Source organism: Acanthopagrus latus, chromosome 19, assembly GCF_904848185.1.
Source record: "Acanthopagrus latus isolate v.2019 chromosome 19, fAcaLat1.1, whole genome shotgun sequence".
Classification (NCBI taxonomy): domain Eukaryota; kingdom Metazoa; phylum Chordata; class Actinopteri; order Spariformes; family Sparidae; genus Acanthopagrus; species Acanthopagrus latus.
Window position 1 is genome coordinate 13,920,523 of NC_051057.1, and position 13,151 is coordinate 13,933,673.

At 43.8% G+C, this 13,151-nt stretch overlaps 1 protein-coding gene across 1 annotated transcript in view; it reads right to left on the reverse strand.

Moving 5' to 3' along the window:
- Positions 1–13,151, reverse strand: part of prex2 (phosphatidylinositol-3,4,5-trisphosphate-dependent Rac exchange factor 2) — a 99,310-nt gene that overhangs the window by 49,355 nt on the left and 36,804 nt on the right. The window contains exons 11-19 of the mRNA XM_037079519.1: positions 11,306–11,406; positions 10,235–10,338; positions 10,105–10,154; positions 6,456–6,531; positions 5,277–5,349; positions 3,119–3,261; positions 2,679–2,771; positions 1,625–1,773; positions 1,461–1,546 (exon numbers count right to left, since the gene is read on the reverse strand). Of these exons, the coding sequence (XP_036935414.1) occupies positions 1,461–1,546; positions 1,625–1,773; positions 2,679–2,771; positions 3,119–3,261; positions 5,277–5,349; positions 6,456–6,531; positions 10,105–10,154; positions 10,235–10,338; positions 11,306–11,406 (875 nt within the window). The remainder of the gene's footprint in view (positions 1–1,460; positions 1,547–1,624; positions 1,774–2,678; positions 2,772–3,118; positions 3,262–5,276; positions 5,350–6,455; positions 6,532–10,104; positions 10,155–10,234; positions 10,339–11,305; positions 11,407–13,151) is intronic.

Below are 13,151 nucleotides of genomic sequence, written 5' to 3' on the forward strand. Positions count from 1 at the left end.
ATCACAGTTTTCTTGTTATATCTAACACGTCTATGTATTTTATTGTAGAGGTATCACCTTGACATCCTAATCTGAACCTCAGTTTGTGCTTACAGTACAGTACAGATCTTCATGGCCCACCTTTTCAACATAATAGGGTTATTTTAATCTTTGCTTACTGTGAGGGAAAGTTTACTTGCTGAATAACACAAATAATGCAATGGAAACAGATATTGCTTATACCCAAAGTTGCTTGTTAATATTTCGGAAAAACTGTCTGAATACAAACACTGACACAGGTACAGATAATGACATCACTGTGCACCTCAAGTTAAGATATTTCAGTCGGTGGCTGACCTACTACAAACCTAACAAACAAAACATGAAGAAAAAGAAAGCATCACAGAAATGACAGTGTACCACCGACAACGAGAGTACAGTGCCACCCAAAAGTGATTTAATGATGAACCTGTTATCTACTCCTTCCTGTCTCTCAGTGTCTCTTCTCTAATTGTCTCTACCTGCTCCTGTTGACCTCAGACGCCAGGGGACGGCTGCTGTTATGACAATCCAGGGGATTAAACACCTCCTTCATCATCAGCTTTGTCTCGGGGGATCAGAGCATCTACTTAAACACACGGCAGGTTCCCAGGCAACCACATCATCAGGCCAACATATGCAGACACTCACACGCACGCACACACACACACACACACACACACACACACACACACACACACACACACACACACACACACAAACACACACTCACACACAAACGCACGCACACACACACACACATTGGAAAGCGACAACACTTTTCTACCCTGCTATCCCACTTAGATTGCTTAAGGAAAAGAAACAAGATTCAATTCCCCTGTGAACAGCCAGACAAGGCTATGGATTGTTTTTGGATTGGACGCTATCTTGTGCCAGCCTTGATAGTGGCGCTGCTAGACACGCTGCGTGTTTGGAGAAAAAGAGGAACTCTGATTAAAAAATGATGAGTGCTGCTTCAATCACACCGAGGAACTGAACCGCGAAGAAAAAAACAGTGACTAGGCGGGCGCCCCTGTAGCTCAGTTGGAAGAGCACGTGACGCATATACAGAGGCCTCGTTCAAGTCCAGCCTGTGGCCGTCATCTCCCCGCTCTCACAAGTCACGAAAGTCACGAAAAGGCCCAAAAGAATACTTTAAAAAATGTAAATAGGTACAGGGGAATTTTTGTGATGTGCAAAGTGACTGATAACCAGATAATTTTGCATTTTGGCTGCACCATTAAACAACCAGCGGAGGCACATGGAGAGCATCAGTGGGGAAAATGGGCCTCTGGTGGCCAAGTCACGCACCCCCCCCCCCCCCAAAAAGGCTGGCGTGGCAGCTGCTTGCCAGCTGGGCCGCAATAACAGCTAGGTGACGGGAGGCTCTTTTTAGCTGATGAAGAGAGAAAGCTCAAGTGTTGGAGGCAGTGATCTCTTACCTCTCCCAACAGCGTGGACCACAGACGGGCCGAAGCCACGGATCTGGAAACCCAAGCCTTCAGCCGAGTCTGGGATCTTTACCGTCCTGGGGAAGAGTGAAAATAGGATACGTTATCACGAATAATCACAGATTAACATATGTACATATGCAGATCAGACTTACTCTCTTGGCTTGGTGCTAACAAGCACCCTGAGGGGTCCCTTGCTGTTGAAACACTGCCTGAGGAGAACTTCGACTTCAGAGAAAGGCCTGAGGAACACCAGGTCTCCATTTATGGCAAACAGCTTCTTCCCTACTTCCAGGCCAGCCATCTTAGGAGAGGAGAGAAGAGGAGAAGAGCGTACAGAATCCAAATGAAATGTCATTTTTATCTGAAGTTTTCTGCTATAAAAACAGCAATATTCCCGAAGGAGTTCTATACATCACAAAGAAAACCACACACACAATACGGGAGAACTTTTATCTACTAGTGTACAGCTGGGTCCCGTTGTGGATTTCATTGTCCCAGACTGAATATTTAAAGGCAAACACACACACACAAGGCTCGTCTCTATGCGATCCAGACCTTCTAGCCACATTTGGTTGCTACTTCAGGGCTGGAGGGAATTACAGGTCGTGTGCTCAAATTGATCACATTCGCCTCCAAACTCCTCCGTCCCATTTTCATCTAGCAGATCAAAGCTGAACACCAAAGGAAACCTCAAAAATACGGTGCCCTTTAATGCGCTCTATTTCTGCATGAAAATGCCTCTAATGTTAACATCAGTGTCCATCACCGCAAAGCCGGAAACAGTTAAAGATCTAGATTTTTCATGACGAATGGCCGAACCGCATTTTTAGCTACAAAAGGCTCCTGCTGATTGGCACAGAGCCGCTGCGAAGCCACCAGAGCTTTGCAGGACACAGTGAACCACATTCGGAAAGCCAAAGACATCCTCGGATCTCGGTGCCTACATCGTTCCAGCAGAGATTACATGGATGTATTCTCCACTGTAGGAGACTATATGTAAATCCAGGCGGTAAGAATTAACAGAATTAATAACAAGATCATTTTGAAAATCAATTTGTTCAAGAAGATTGTTGGGCTGAGTGGATTTGCAGAAACAAAAGGACTTTTCAGGATGCTTTCACGTACAGAACATGGAATCCTAAATGGAGCAAGCTTCACGTTAGCTGTGTTGTGCTCGTTGTATCCATTGTGTTGAAGCATCCTTACCTCGGCTGGGGAGCCCTTCTCTACAGATTTGATGATGGGCACCCTGTTCCTCTCTTCCAGGGTAAAGCCGTAGCCTCCATCACTAGGCCTTATCTGAGAAAAACGACATGTCCCTCATCAGCAAAATCCCAAGCCAGCAGAGCAGGACATTTTCACAGAGCGCAAACACACAGACACACACACAAGAGGCAGATTCTGGTACAGACAGATAGCAGCGACGTCAGTGTTTACTCTCTCCTCTGAGAAGAATGCTTACTGAGGTATAAAATGGACTTTTGCAGTGTTATGACTTTCCTTCTCTCACAGCTGTGTGCTTCGTAATGATTTAGTGTTCCTTTGGTTTGCTCTGCTTTGTGGGTACGTAACTGCAAAAGTCGCAGCGCATAAGACAGACTAATCAATCAATAAGCCACAGAGGAGTGCTGTAAGTGAGCGCTCACCAGGAGAGACTTGGAGATGACGTTCTCGACTATTTTCAGGTCGTGCTTCATGGGTTTGTATTTGGTGTTGGAACCCTCCATCTCCTCATCAGCAAAGAAGCGGAACAGCAAGGGCTCGTCCTTGAATTCACTCTTTTCCAACACTGAGGGGGGCAACAACAAGGTCAGAGATGAATAAAAGTATCTTTTAAAAATATTATTAGCAGCCAGTAAGAAAACTGTAACTCGAAGTTGGCTGCGGGCCGCGCCTCCGACAGAGACTGACTGGATCAATATTGTGACCAATATTCAAAATATGGAAAGAATGACTTTTTCGTTAAATCTACAGACTGATAAATATTTGCACTATTGGAAAAAATGGATTGTGTACATGTCCACAAGAGATGCTCATTGAGCTGTCATTGTATTTGTAACTCCACCAGTATAGTGTCTGAATGGATGTATAGGTGACCAACTGTTTGTTCAATGTATTTCTGTATATTGTCTATGCTCTGTCTATAAAAATAAAGTACAAAAAAAAAAAAAAAAAAAAAAGAGATGAATAAAAGTCGGACAAAGAACTGAAAGGTATGTTCATATTTCTGGTAAACGGATTATTTTCATACCAGTGTGAATGTATGTTTTCCACACGTGCACTACACAGGCTTAGATCCTGAGTTACATTATCTTTCTCAAGGTTATGCCATTCTGAGAGTGGCTGAACTGAAAAGAATATGTACTGGATTACCTCAGAACTGTTACGTAACTGTGACAAATTATTATGAAATTGGAAATGAATGGAAACCTGTGGGTGCATGGAAAACCTAGAAAATTGATTCAAAATTCAGTTCTAAACAATCATTAGGACATGACTTCTGGAAAATGGGCATGCCTATACATGCAAACATGTATTAAAAGAGAGATATTATGCTCATTTTTAGGTTCATAACTGATCCTTGGGACCCATGGGAGCAGACTGGGTATTCAGGAGGGTGGGCCTTAAAAAGACAGGAGCTTCACACAGAGGGGGAACACATACAGACAGTATGAGAAAGCTGAATGATTTTTATGAGCATTAAAGCATGAAAACCTACTCTAGAACCTGAAAATGAGCATGATACGTCTCCTTTAAAACTGTGGCATACTGCAAAATACAGGGAGAGATATATCTGACAGTGATTGGCTTAACCAGCATTGTGTGACTTTGCTTGGAATGTGCTTAAATGTAACGGAAATTCATTTATATGTCGGCCCACGCTGCAGGTTTTAGTTAAGAGGTTTAAATAATTAGTCACATGCCAAATGGCACATGCCCAAGCACTTAAACGCCATGTATCCCAAAATGTACAAATACGGGCCGTGAGAAAAGAAAAGGAGACCCCTGTGGCAAGATCTCCCTTCTGAAGGAGCCCAGTCTCCACGGCAACATAACGCATTCACCATGACTTCGATTTTTAGAAAGAAAAAATATGCCTGAGGGGAATAACAGAGTTTCCTTCTAACATTTCTTCACTTCATTCCCCTCAAGATCAGATACAGCGCCAATAGCTTTAATAGCTACATCGTCAGGCCAAATAACTCACTGGCACCACTGGTAAAAATTACCCTGAAGGCTCTGGAAGTGAGAGGAAGTTGACGGCTGGGACTGCTATGTTCCATGGATGTTCACGTAATTTGTAGTGTGGGTAGGTTGGAGCAGTTACATCACGGGGGTACGAGGAGACACGCTGTGACTCATACAGCAAAGTGTATGATATGGACTTTGTCAAGTGCGGAGTTAAAAACAACTCTGACGTGCATAAACAAACCGCAACCATGGCTACTGACCATTTCGCACCTAAACATCCATGCGTTTTCCGCCAAGTTCTCACAGCTAAAGCGACCAAAGCATGTACCCTGTGCTTGGTTACCTAAGTCACGCAAGTATGCATGAAGTTAATGATAGTATGCATGAATACAGCTGTAGCCCTAACAACACACACACACACACACATGCATACATACAAATTAATTCACTGGATTGGAAAAAATTCTATTCCTGTGGTGTGTCAAAGGGATTATAAGTAGAAGTGGAAAGTGAACAAGAGTGGTTGTGTTCTAAAACAGGATGCTAAATGCCACTTTTTTTTTTTTTTTTTATTGCACTGTTGAAATCCTCAGCAGAGAAAAAGTGCTGTACCGTGATGCATGAAGCCATTGTCGCACAGCTCCACCCCCAGGATCAGCGCTTCCTCCCTGGTTCTGCAGTCCCCCTGCACCAGAAGACACGAGGAAGAGAAAGAGTTTGGATTGCAGCAGTGGGGAAATGAGACGGATTTAAGCAAAGAGAGTAGATCGAGGAAATGAGCCGAGAGGGGAAAAAAGCAAAAGAGGATGAGAGAAAATGAAGTAGAGAAAGAGAGACGGAACAAAAGACATTGTGTGTTCAGAGAAATGTCACACTCGCGCCCTGCATCCAAAAGCCCCGAGGCCAGCAGAGCCACTCCACACTCCATCTTAAACACCAGCCAAAATTATATGTAGAAAGCAGGAGTGAAAAGCTACTCCACTGGCCTGGGTCAAACACCTTCATATGGACCACCATATGCACCACATGTATGCGCTCATAGCAAATATGCGCGCACAAACATGTAATGTCTGCCATTGATTCTGTGGTGGTCGCCATATACATTTCATTTCTTTGCTGTCATCCGGAGCAAGACTATCAATCTGTCAACCTCAAAAGCTTCCTGTCAAAGCCAATAAAGCTCAGCTGTCAAACCAATTCGAGTTTTCTTTCTTCGTTTCCTTTTTTACTCAAGTCTGACGGCGAGGAACACTTTGTTGTCTAAGTTTCTTTCCTCTGGTCCGCGTTTGAATTCACTCTCAAACATATAACAAGAGTCCGATTGATGTGTGATTTAAGTTATATATAACTTCAAGCCTTCTACAAGCCTTTGATTTTTTTTGTGGATTCAGCTTTAAGTTAAAGGTGTAATATGTACAAAGTTTAGACGTAAACAGTTACAGAAAATCATCAACACATTGTGAACAAATAACGGTGTTGCTGTTATTTCTATGTATTATGTAACCAGTTAGCCCCAGACCATCCCATGCCCACAACTCCAGTGTGAGGTGTAAGCACTAGTCGCCTGCTAACTGAGCTAATTAGCAACTGGCAGCTACAGTTATCAGCGATTAGCAGGTACTCTGTTTCCCCTTGTTTGTTTCAAGTATGAACTCAGAAGGCCATATTTGTGTCACATCTTCTGGCGTTCCTTGCGTTTGGGTCCTTTTGTAATAACCATAACATACTTACAGCTGACATACAATAACACTGTGCAACCATTGCTGCGGATGAAGCACTTTTAGGGCTTACCTGTGCAATAAGCCAGTCTATCAGCTTGTTGGCCATCACTACCGATTTGTAAGTCCTCAAATGGTAGTCCTTATCCCTGCATGGGCATAAAAGCAGAAAACTTCATGAGGAGGATCAATAAAACAAGAATTCGACCTATAAACTCTAACCGTGCCATGTTAGTATTCAACTCTATGATTCACTTTAACTGTATTAAAACCAGATGGTGAACACGCAGAGCTGTAATTGCTTGGTCTATTTAAACACAGTGACTAAAAGAGGACTAATAATTCCCACTGTCAGCAAGGCGTGGTCACTTTTCAAGCACTGGCAGTTGCGTCATAAATCTAAGGGAGTTTCTGACAGCCGGTGACAGCAAAACAGCATTCCTCCGAGCATGGCTGCGAGTGGCCCCTGTGGCGTTTGGCACTTGGGTGCCCCCATGTCAGTCTGGTGTTGCTGTTCTCAGTGTTACCCACGCAGGCGTGCAGACCCCGGGAATGCCGTCTGAAATGGAGCTGTGACTTTCCCATGAACACAGAGACATCCCCTGGGACACACAGGGGCCGAGCTGCAGGCCGGGAAAGTCCAGAACCACTGTGACTTATACCACTTCACCATTTCCACCACATGCAAACACTCACTCAGACACACACGCAACCACACACACTTGCACACAAAGTTCACACAAGTCAAACATGACATGTGGGCCAAGTTAAAGCCCAATCTCAGCTTTCTGGAGCTCCTCAGAAGCTGGAGAGGCCGAATGCTGCTCTGTCTCCTCCACAATGGAAAGTTCTGTTGTGTAACTGTATCGGACAGCCTGTGCTGGTCTCTGAGGAGGACCCTTGTGTTGGTATTAGGAACATTGCCCTGCCTTTGCCATGCATAAACCACTTGGACCAGAGGAGGCAAAAGGAACAAAGTTTTTCCTTGAATTGCGATCTTGCAGACAGGGAGATTTGCGCTGCAGCGGCTGGTGCACAGTGAGGCTGTCAAGAGTGAAAAATGGGGGGTAAACAGGGGTCCAGCGGGCAGCCATATGTCCAGCATGAGGAAACAGCAGTTTGAGGAGTAACAGAGGGAAAGGTCAGAGAGGTAGTTTTTAAATTTGCTGTCCAAAGAGGAAAGTTTGCCCTGACATTTTGGTAGCGGTAAATGGATGATGGCAGAAAATGCTGCATTTTCAAAGAATTCTTTGGAATATATTATACAGGGGATGCTGAAAGTTCAAGCCTTTATCAACTGCTGCAGTCCTGATGAATTACTCGAGTACAGTGTACCATATCGTCTCTATACTTACATCTATAAATATTGAGTTTGAGGAGACTCTCCAGCATAATAAGGAAAACTTGTCAATATTTATCTTCCATTCTGTATGAAGATAATTTATGAGATTGCTGTATTTTATGGGTTTGCAGCCTCTCTGTGTGCATTCCTCTCATTGCATTATTAAACTTTCTGCACACAGTATTAGCCAGTAGTGGACATTTCAAATGGGTGGGCAGAAGCTGCGCGGGGGTGCGGGGGGGGGGGTGTTTGTCGTGTACATTCCCGCCTTTGATTCATCGTTCTCGCTCTGCCAGGAAATTATACCTAATTAGGCAGGGGCCGCTTGCTCCAATTAAACTCTGGCATTCCCAGGCCCTGTGATGCATTGTACTGGGCTTTCAGTGAGAACACACTGCACAACAACAACACACACAACTCTAGCACACCAACAACAGTTTTTACGTAAAAGGAGGTTTGGCCTCAATACAAATGCTGATGGACTGAATGCTGACGACAAACACAGAATCACCCTTTAGGCTTTTTAGCACTTGAATCAAAGAGAAATACAGAGAAGCCTCTATGCTGGAATACTACACTTACTGTAAAATCAGCATTCCCTCTGGCTATGGCACAGTTTTATTGGTGTGAAATTAAAGCTCTTCATCAGGCCACTTCAAATGCAGCATAAACAGGCAACCTTGAAGTGGTGCTTTGCGGCTAAACACATTTAGCAGTCTGCACCGCAAATGCTGATCAAATGGAATCCAAAAAAAAATAGCACATGCCAGCATTACTGTTTAAAATGAGACTGCTCCACCTCTAATGCTGTTGGACAAAAGGTTGTCTCATCACATGTGCCAAAAATTGCTCAGTAACACCTGTTTGGCATTTGGGTTTGACTGACTGTTACACAGGCATCCCGGATGTTTTTAGTGTTTAACATGTTTACAATAATTACTAAGTTTATATTTGCATAACATATAATGGACCGCCATCCAATTTCATTGCTAAAACTTTGAAAACAACAGCATTGAAGTCCAGATGTCCCAACAGCTGTTTCGTATGTATAAGAATTGGAATCGATGTTTGGCTCCAGCAGCTCAAATCGGTGACGGGCCTTTCAGAGAGAAGGATCAATATGCAGTCGGTCACACTCTGTGAAATGCACAATAACTGTGTATTGTACCTGAATGGCCCCTAGAAAATGCTGCTTAACAGAAAGGAGGCTATTTGCAGTTGTGATGAACGACTGAGCCATGTGAACTGAACACACACAACCAAGGAGGAGAAAAATGAGCAGAAATCACCTGTACATTCAGATTTAGAAAACAGGCAACATCCTTTGACAAAACAATCACAACGGCAGGTCCACTACCAAGCTCTGTCCGCCCATATTATCGTTTAGAGAATAGCTCAGTCGCTGCTGAATTTTAATCTGAGACATTTTTGGCACTTCTAATTCATGCTCACTTGCAAATAAAAATATATGATGCAAGATTTCTGCAAAAGAATGTCTAAAAAAACATCTAGACCTTTGTTATAGTACATGTTCATGCTGATGAAGACCATGTGAGACTGGTTAAAGCTCCATTAAATGCAGTAAAGCATTGCACTTAGATGCATGAAGCCATTGCGAAATGGCTCCATCCCCAAAATCAGTGCTCCTTTCAAGCTTTTTCTACATCTTTCAACAGAATCACATGGCCTTCATCAGGATATTTTGCATAGAAGTGATGGAAAAGGATCGTATGCACACTCTCTTGGCTGTATAAATGTGTCCGTGTTGGCTTAAAGTTTAGAATTGACAGCAGCCAAGAACAAACATTTGTGCTGATGAAGACCATGTGATGTGCTTGAAAGCTCCAGAAAAAGCTCACAAGTGGACCTTAATACCAATCCACCAATAGTTAGGATTTCTCACTGCTCCTACAAAAACTTTAAAAAGATCAAGAAAAGGGACTGTTTCTCTTTCACAGTATTTAAATACCAACATTTCCAACAGGTCTCTAAATGCGGATAATTAACTCTCAAAAGCACCAAGAGAGAATTCATCACAATGCCAGCCATTAATCTGTCTCCCACATGAACCCAAACTACTCCTAACATCTGACAGACTCAGTGTTCTTCACCACATCTGTGATTTGAGACTGGGGAGATAAAAACCTGCCAGGCTCGATCACCCACAGGCCCCGCCGCACTCCATCACCATCTGTGCCAACTCCTCCTAAGTCAGGAACTCTTTGAAAACAATGAGCTCATAGTTCACTGTGTTATTTCTCTCCTCCACTTTGGTCTCTTTGTTGTGGAGCTATTTTTAGGAGCAAGAGCCAGAATGTGAGTCTACTGGAGCCCCACCTGGCTGGGCTGCAACGGAGTGGAAAGGAAAATGGCCGCCTACCTGATGACGGGAGTGAAGAGGCTGTGAAGACGGCAGAAGAGCCGAACGCCCTGAGGAAAAACAAGATGGAAGCTCTTGTTACATCAGTGACAGGTGCGTAAAAGTAGATTTATAGTAAATTAGACCTCACCTTAGATATGACGTCATGCATGTCACTCCGGGGATGGTAGGTGCCGTCGTCGTAGCGAAAGCGGTACAGCACAGGCTCGGGTTTGAACTGGTATTTGTCTGTCACTAAAAATGCAAAAAAACACAAGGGGGTTTGTGAAAGGAGAAGTGCCGGAATGAAAGAAAAAAGCAAGTGGAAACAACTCCATCCCTAAAGGAACATTATTCATCTCGCTTCAAGTTTGAAAGTATAAGAGGTTTAAAAGCATAGCAGGGCTGCACGGTGAAACAAGCTTTCAAGACAAGAACACTCATACAGAGCGGTCACAGATAACACAGCTCCTCTTCCTTTAGGGGACTTTGTCGAGGACCCTTCTCACAGTAATAACAGCTGGCTCCTCCATATTCTTGGCTGATGCCGCGCTGCTTCCATTAAAGGTTTTTATGAAAAGATATTCTATCGTTTTTCACATGGGGACTTCTGACTTGCACTGCGAGAGAGCGAGAGCTCAGAGGGGGCTCGGAGTTATTCCTCTCTGTCAGGAACGGCTCTAAAGCCCAATCTCATTTCTCTGCGAGGAAGCAATAAAGCTCCCACGAGTGATTTAAGATACAACTTGGCTTGGGGCCCTTACTCTTTCAAGGAAAAACTGCATGCGGAGAAGCATGCGCCATTTAGTGCAAACGCAAAGCCACCTTAAGCCTTGCGCGCTAAACACACTTGTTACACAAAGCCGCAGAGCAGCCACTTGAGCAAATGTGACACAAACATTACAGCAAGAAGAGATTATTAATTATAATCCCTTACCTAAACACTGTGTCAGGGGAGTGTTTAAATGGGACACCTGCTGGGACATAAATAAGATGGCTGCGTCTATGGTGTAGGCTCCGGCAAGGGGGGGGGGCGACTGTTGGGAAACTCGCGGAACATTAATTGGATGTTCCTGAAGTTTAGGTCAGGCTGTAGCAGGCACTTGCATGCTCTATACTGCGCAGCACAAAGTGAATTAGACTGTGGTAGATTTGGTTTTAGAGATGGAGCAGCAGACGGTGGTGAAGTGCGAGACAAGGGACTGGGTGTGAGAAAACCAACCGTGGTGGATGATGCCGTTCTCCAGCAGAGCTTGACCCAGGTGAACCCCTTCCTCCTGGTTGCCTGTCTCACCGATTTCCATCAGCCAGGACACAAACTCACTGGGGACACACAAAAGACAACACTTGCATGATAGCAGACTCACTCACTCACTCACTCACTCAGGGATAACAACAAACATGCACAAAATCCCCCAATGCGAAATTGCATCGCTCCAAAAGGAGGAGAGCTTTGAGTTCACTCTTGATAATCTGCAAACTGTAAAAAATGTGCTGGCCTTTGCCATCATTACAGAGAGCCTTTACAACATGCTACTAACAACATTTACTCTAAATTGATGTGACTATGGCAACAAACACCATCTTGGCAGAACGAGGAATGATTTATTTACTGTCAAGGGCCACATCTGTTGCTTTAAACAACCAGCAAGCTTTAGTTTGCATGTTTTGTCTAGTTCAACTTTATTTATTTTAGACAAACACCGTCACACTATCAACTACGAAAGGGGTTTAATTGGATCTTAGGAAGTTCATGCTAAAAATGCAAAATATGTTTTGCTGTGCGTCACTCACAACTGGGAAGAAGGAAACAAACCCGGCTGCCAAAACAACAAACAGCATCCGATCTTCTGATGGCCCAAATGAGCTAAATTGGATAATTCTCCATAATTTAGAGACTCGGACTCAGGGAGAGATAGAGAGAGAGACTATGAGGACAAAGAGAGAGAGAGAGAGAGAGAGAGAGCAGGCGAAGTAGCAGTAGCCTATCTGATTACATCCTTGATGTCCCGTCTCCCCATAAAAGCCAAACAAACACGGCCAGCGGCACCACTGGAATTCACTGGAATTTACTTCCAGGCCATGACGGAAGTGGCCGGGTGGCAGCGTCGAGCCAGCGCAAGCAATTTACAAAAGGTTTCAGAGAAACAACTGAACAAACACCACCACCACCGCTACCATCTCCACCCCCTCCCCCGTCCGTCCGGCCAACATCTTACACTCTTTAACCACTCATCCTTGGCGCTTTTCTCTCCATAACAGACCACAGGGGAAAAACACAAGTCTATAACAACGTCAATTTGTCAACCTCTGTACCTTAACCATGGAAGGAAAAATACCCCGAAATGTTGAGCTGTGCCGTTCTCATGGCCTCATGGAAGCTGAGGGTCACATGTGTGCGGGGCAGGGCAAAATGGCCAAATTAAATATACCAATATTTAAGACTCACTGACGTATATAGAGATAATTTGATGTATGTATGGGTCTTGGTGTTTGTTTTCAGACAAATAAACCTCAGCACTTTAGTCCAGCCTTTAAAAGGCCTCAAAACCAACTGTTTCGTAAATGCAGGTCCTTCTATAACCAAGCTTTTTGCTCAAGTTGAAACATTTTAGCCATGTCATGTATCTAGAATAATTTGTTTGTGCTACAGTCACTGGTTTGGAAAAAAACTTTGGAGGAAAAATTGGAAAAAAAGGTGATTTCAAAAGGTCACATACCTCCCTGAATCACTGTGTGATGACAATAGTGATAAAGCACATCAGCTAAGTTTTTTAAAACGGTTGAATAAAAGCAGCACCAATTGCTGTTTTTCCATCCAAACTCTAACTTTAACTTTCATGTTGTCATGAATATTTCAGAGAAATGCTGAGGAAACCAATCTGTCAGGGTCTTCAGGACAAAGAAGGGGACATTTCAAACATTACCTCAATATTTTAGAAGATGAGCTCATTCGCTTTCTGGCCAACAGATGGATTAGGAGAAGAAAGACTTCTACTCACATATCTGGCGGGTAAATATGCAGCTATGTTAGCCGGTTAGCTGAGCATGAGGAAACAGCTAGCATG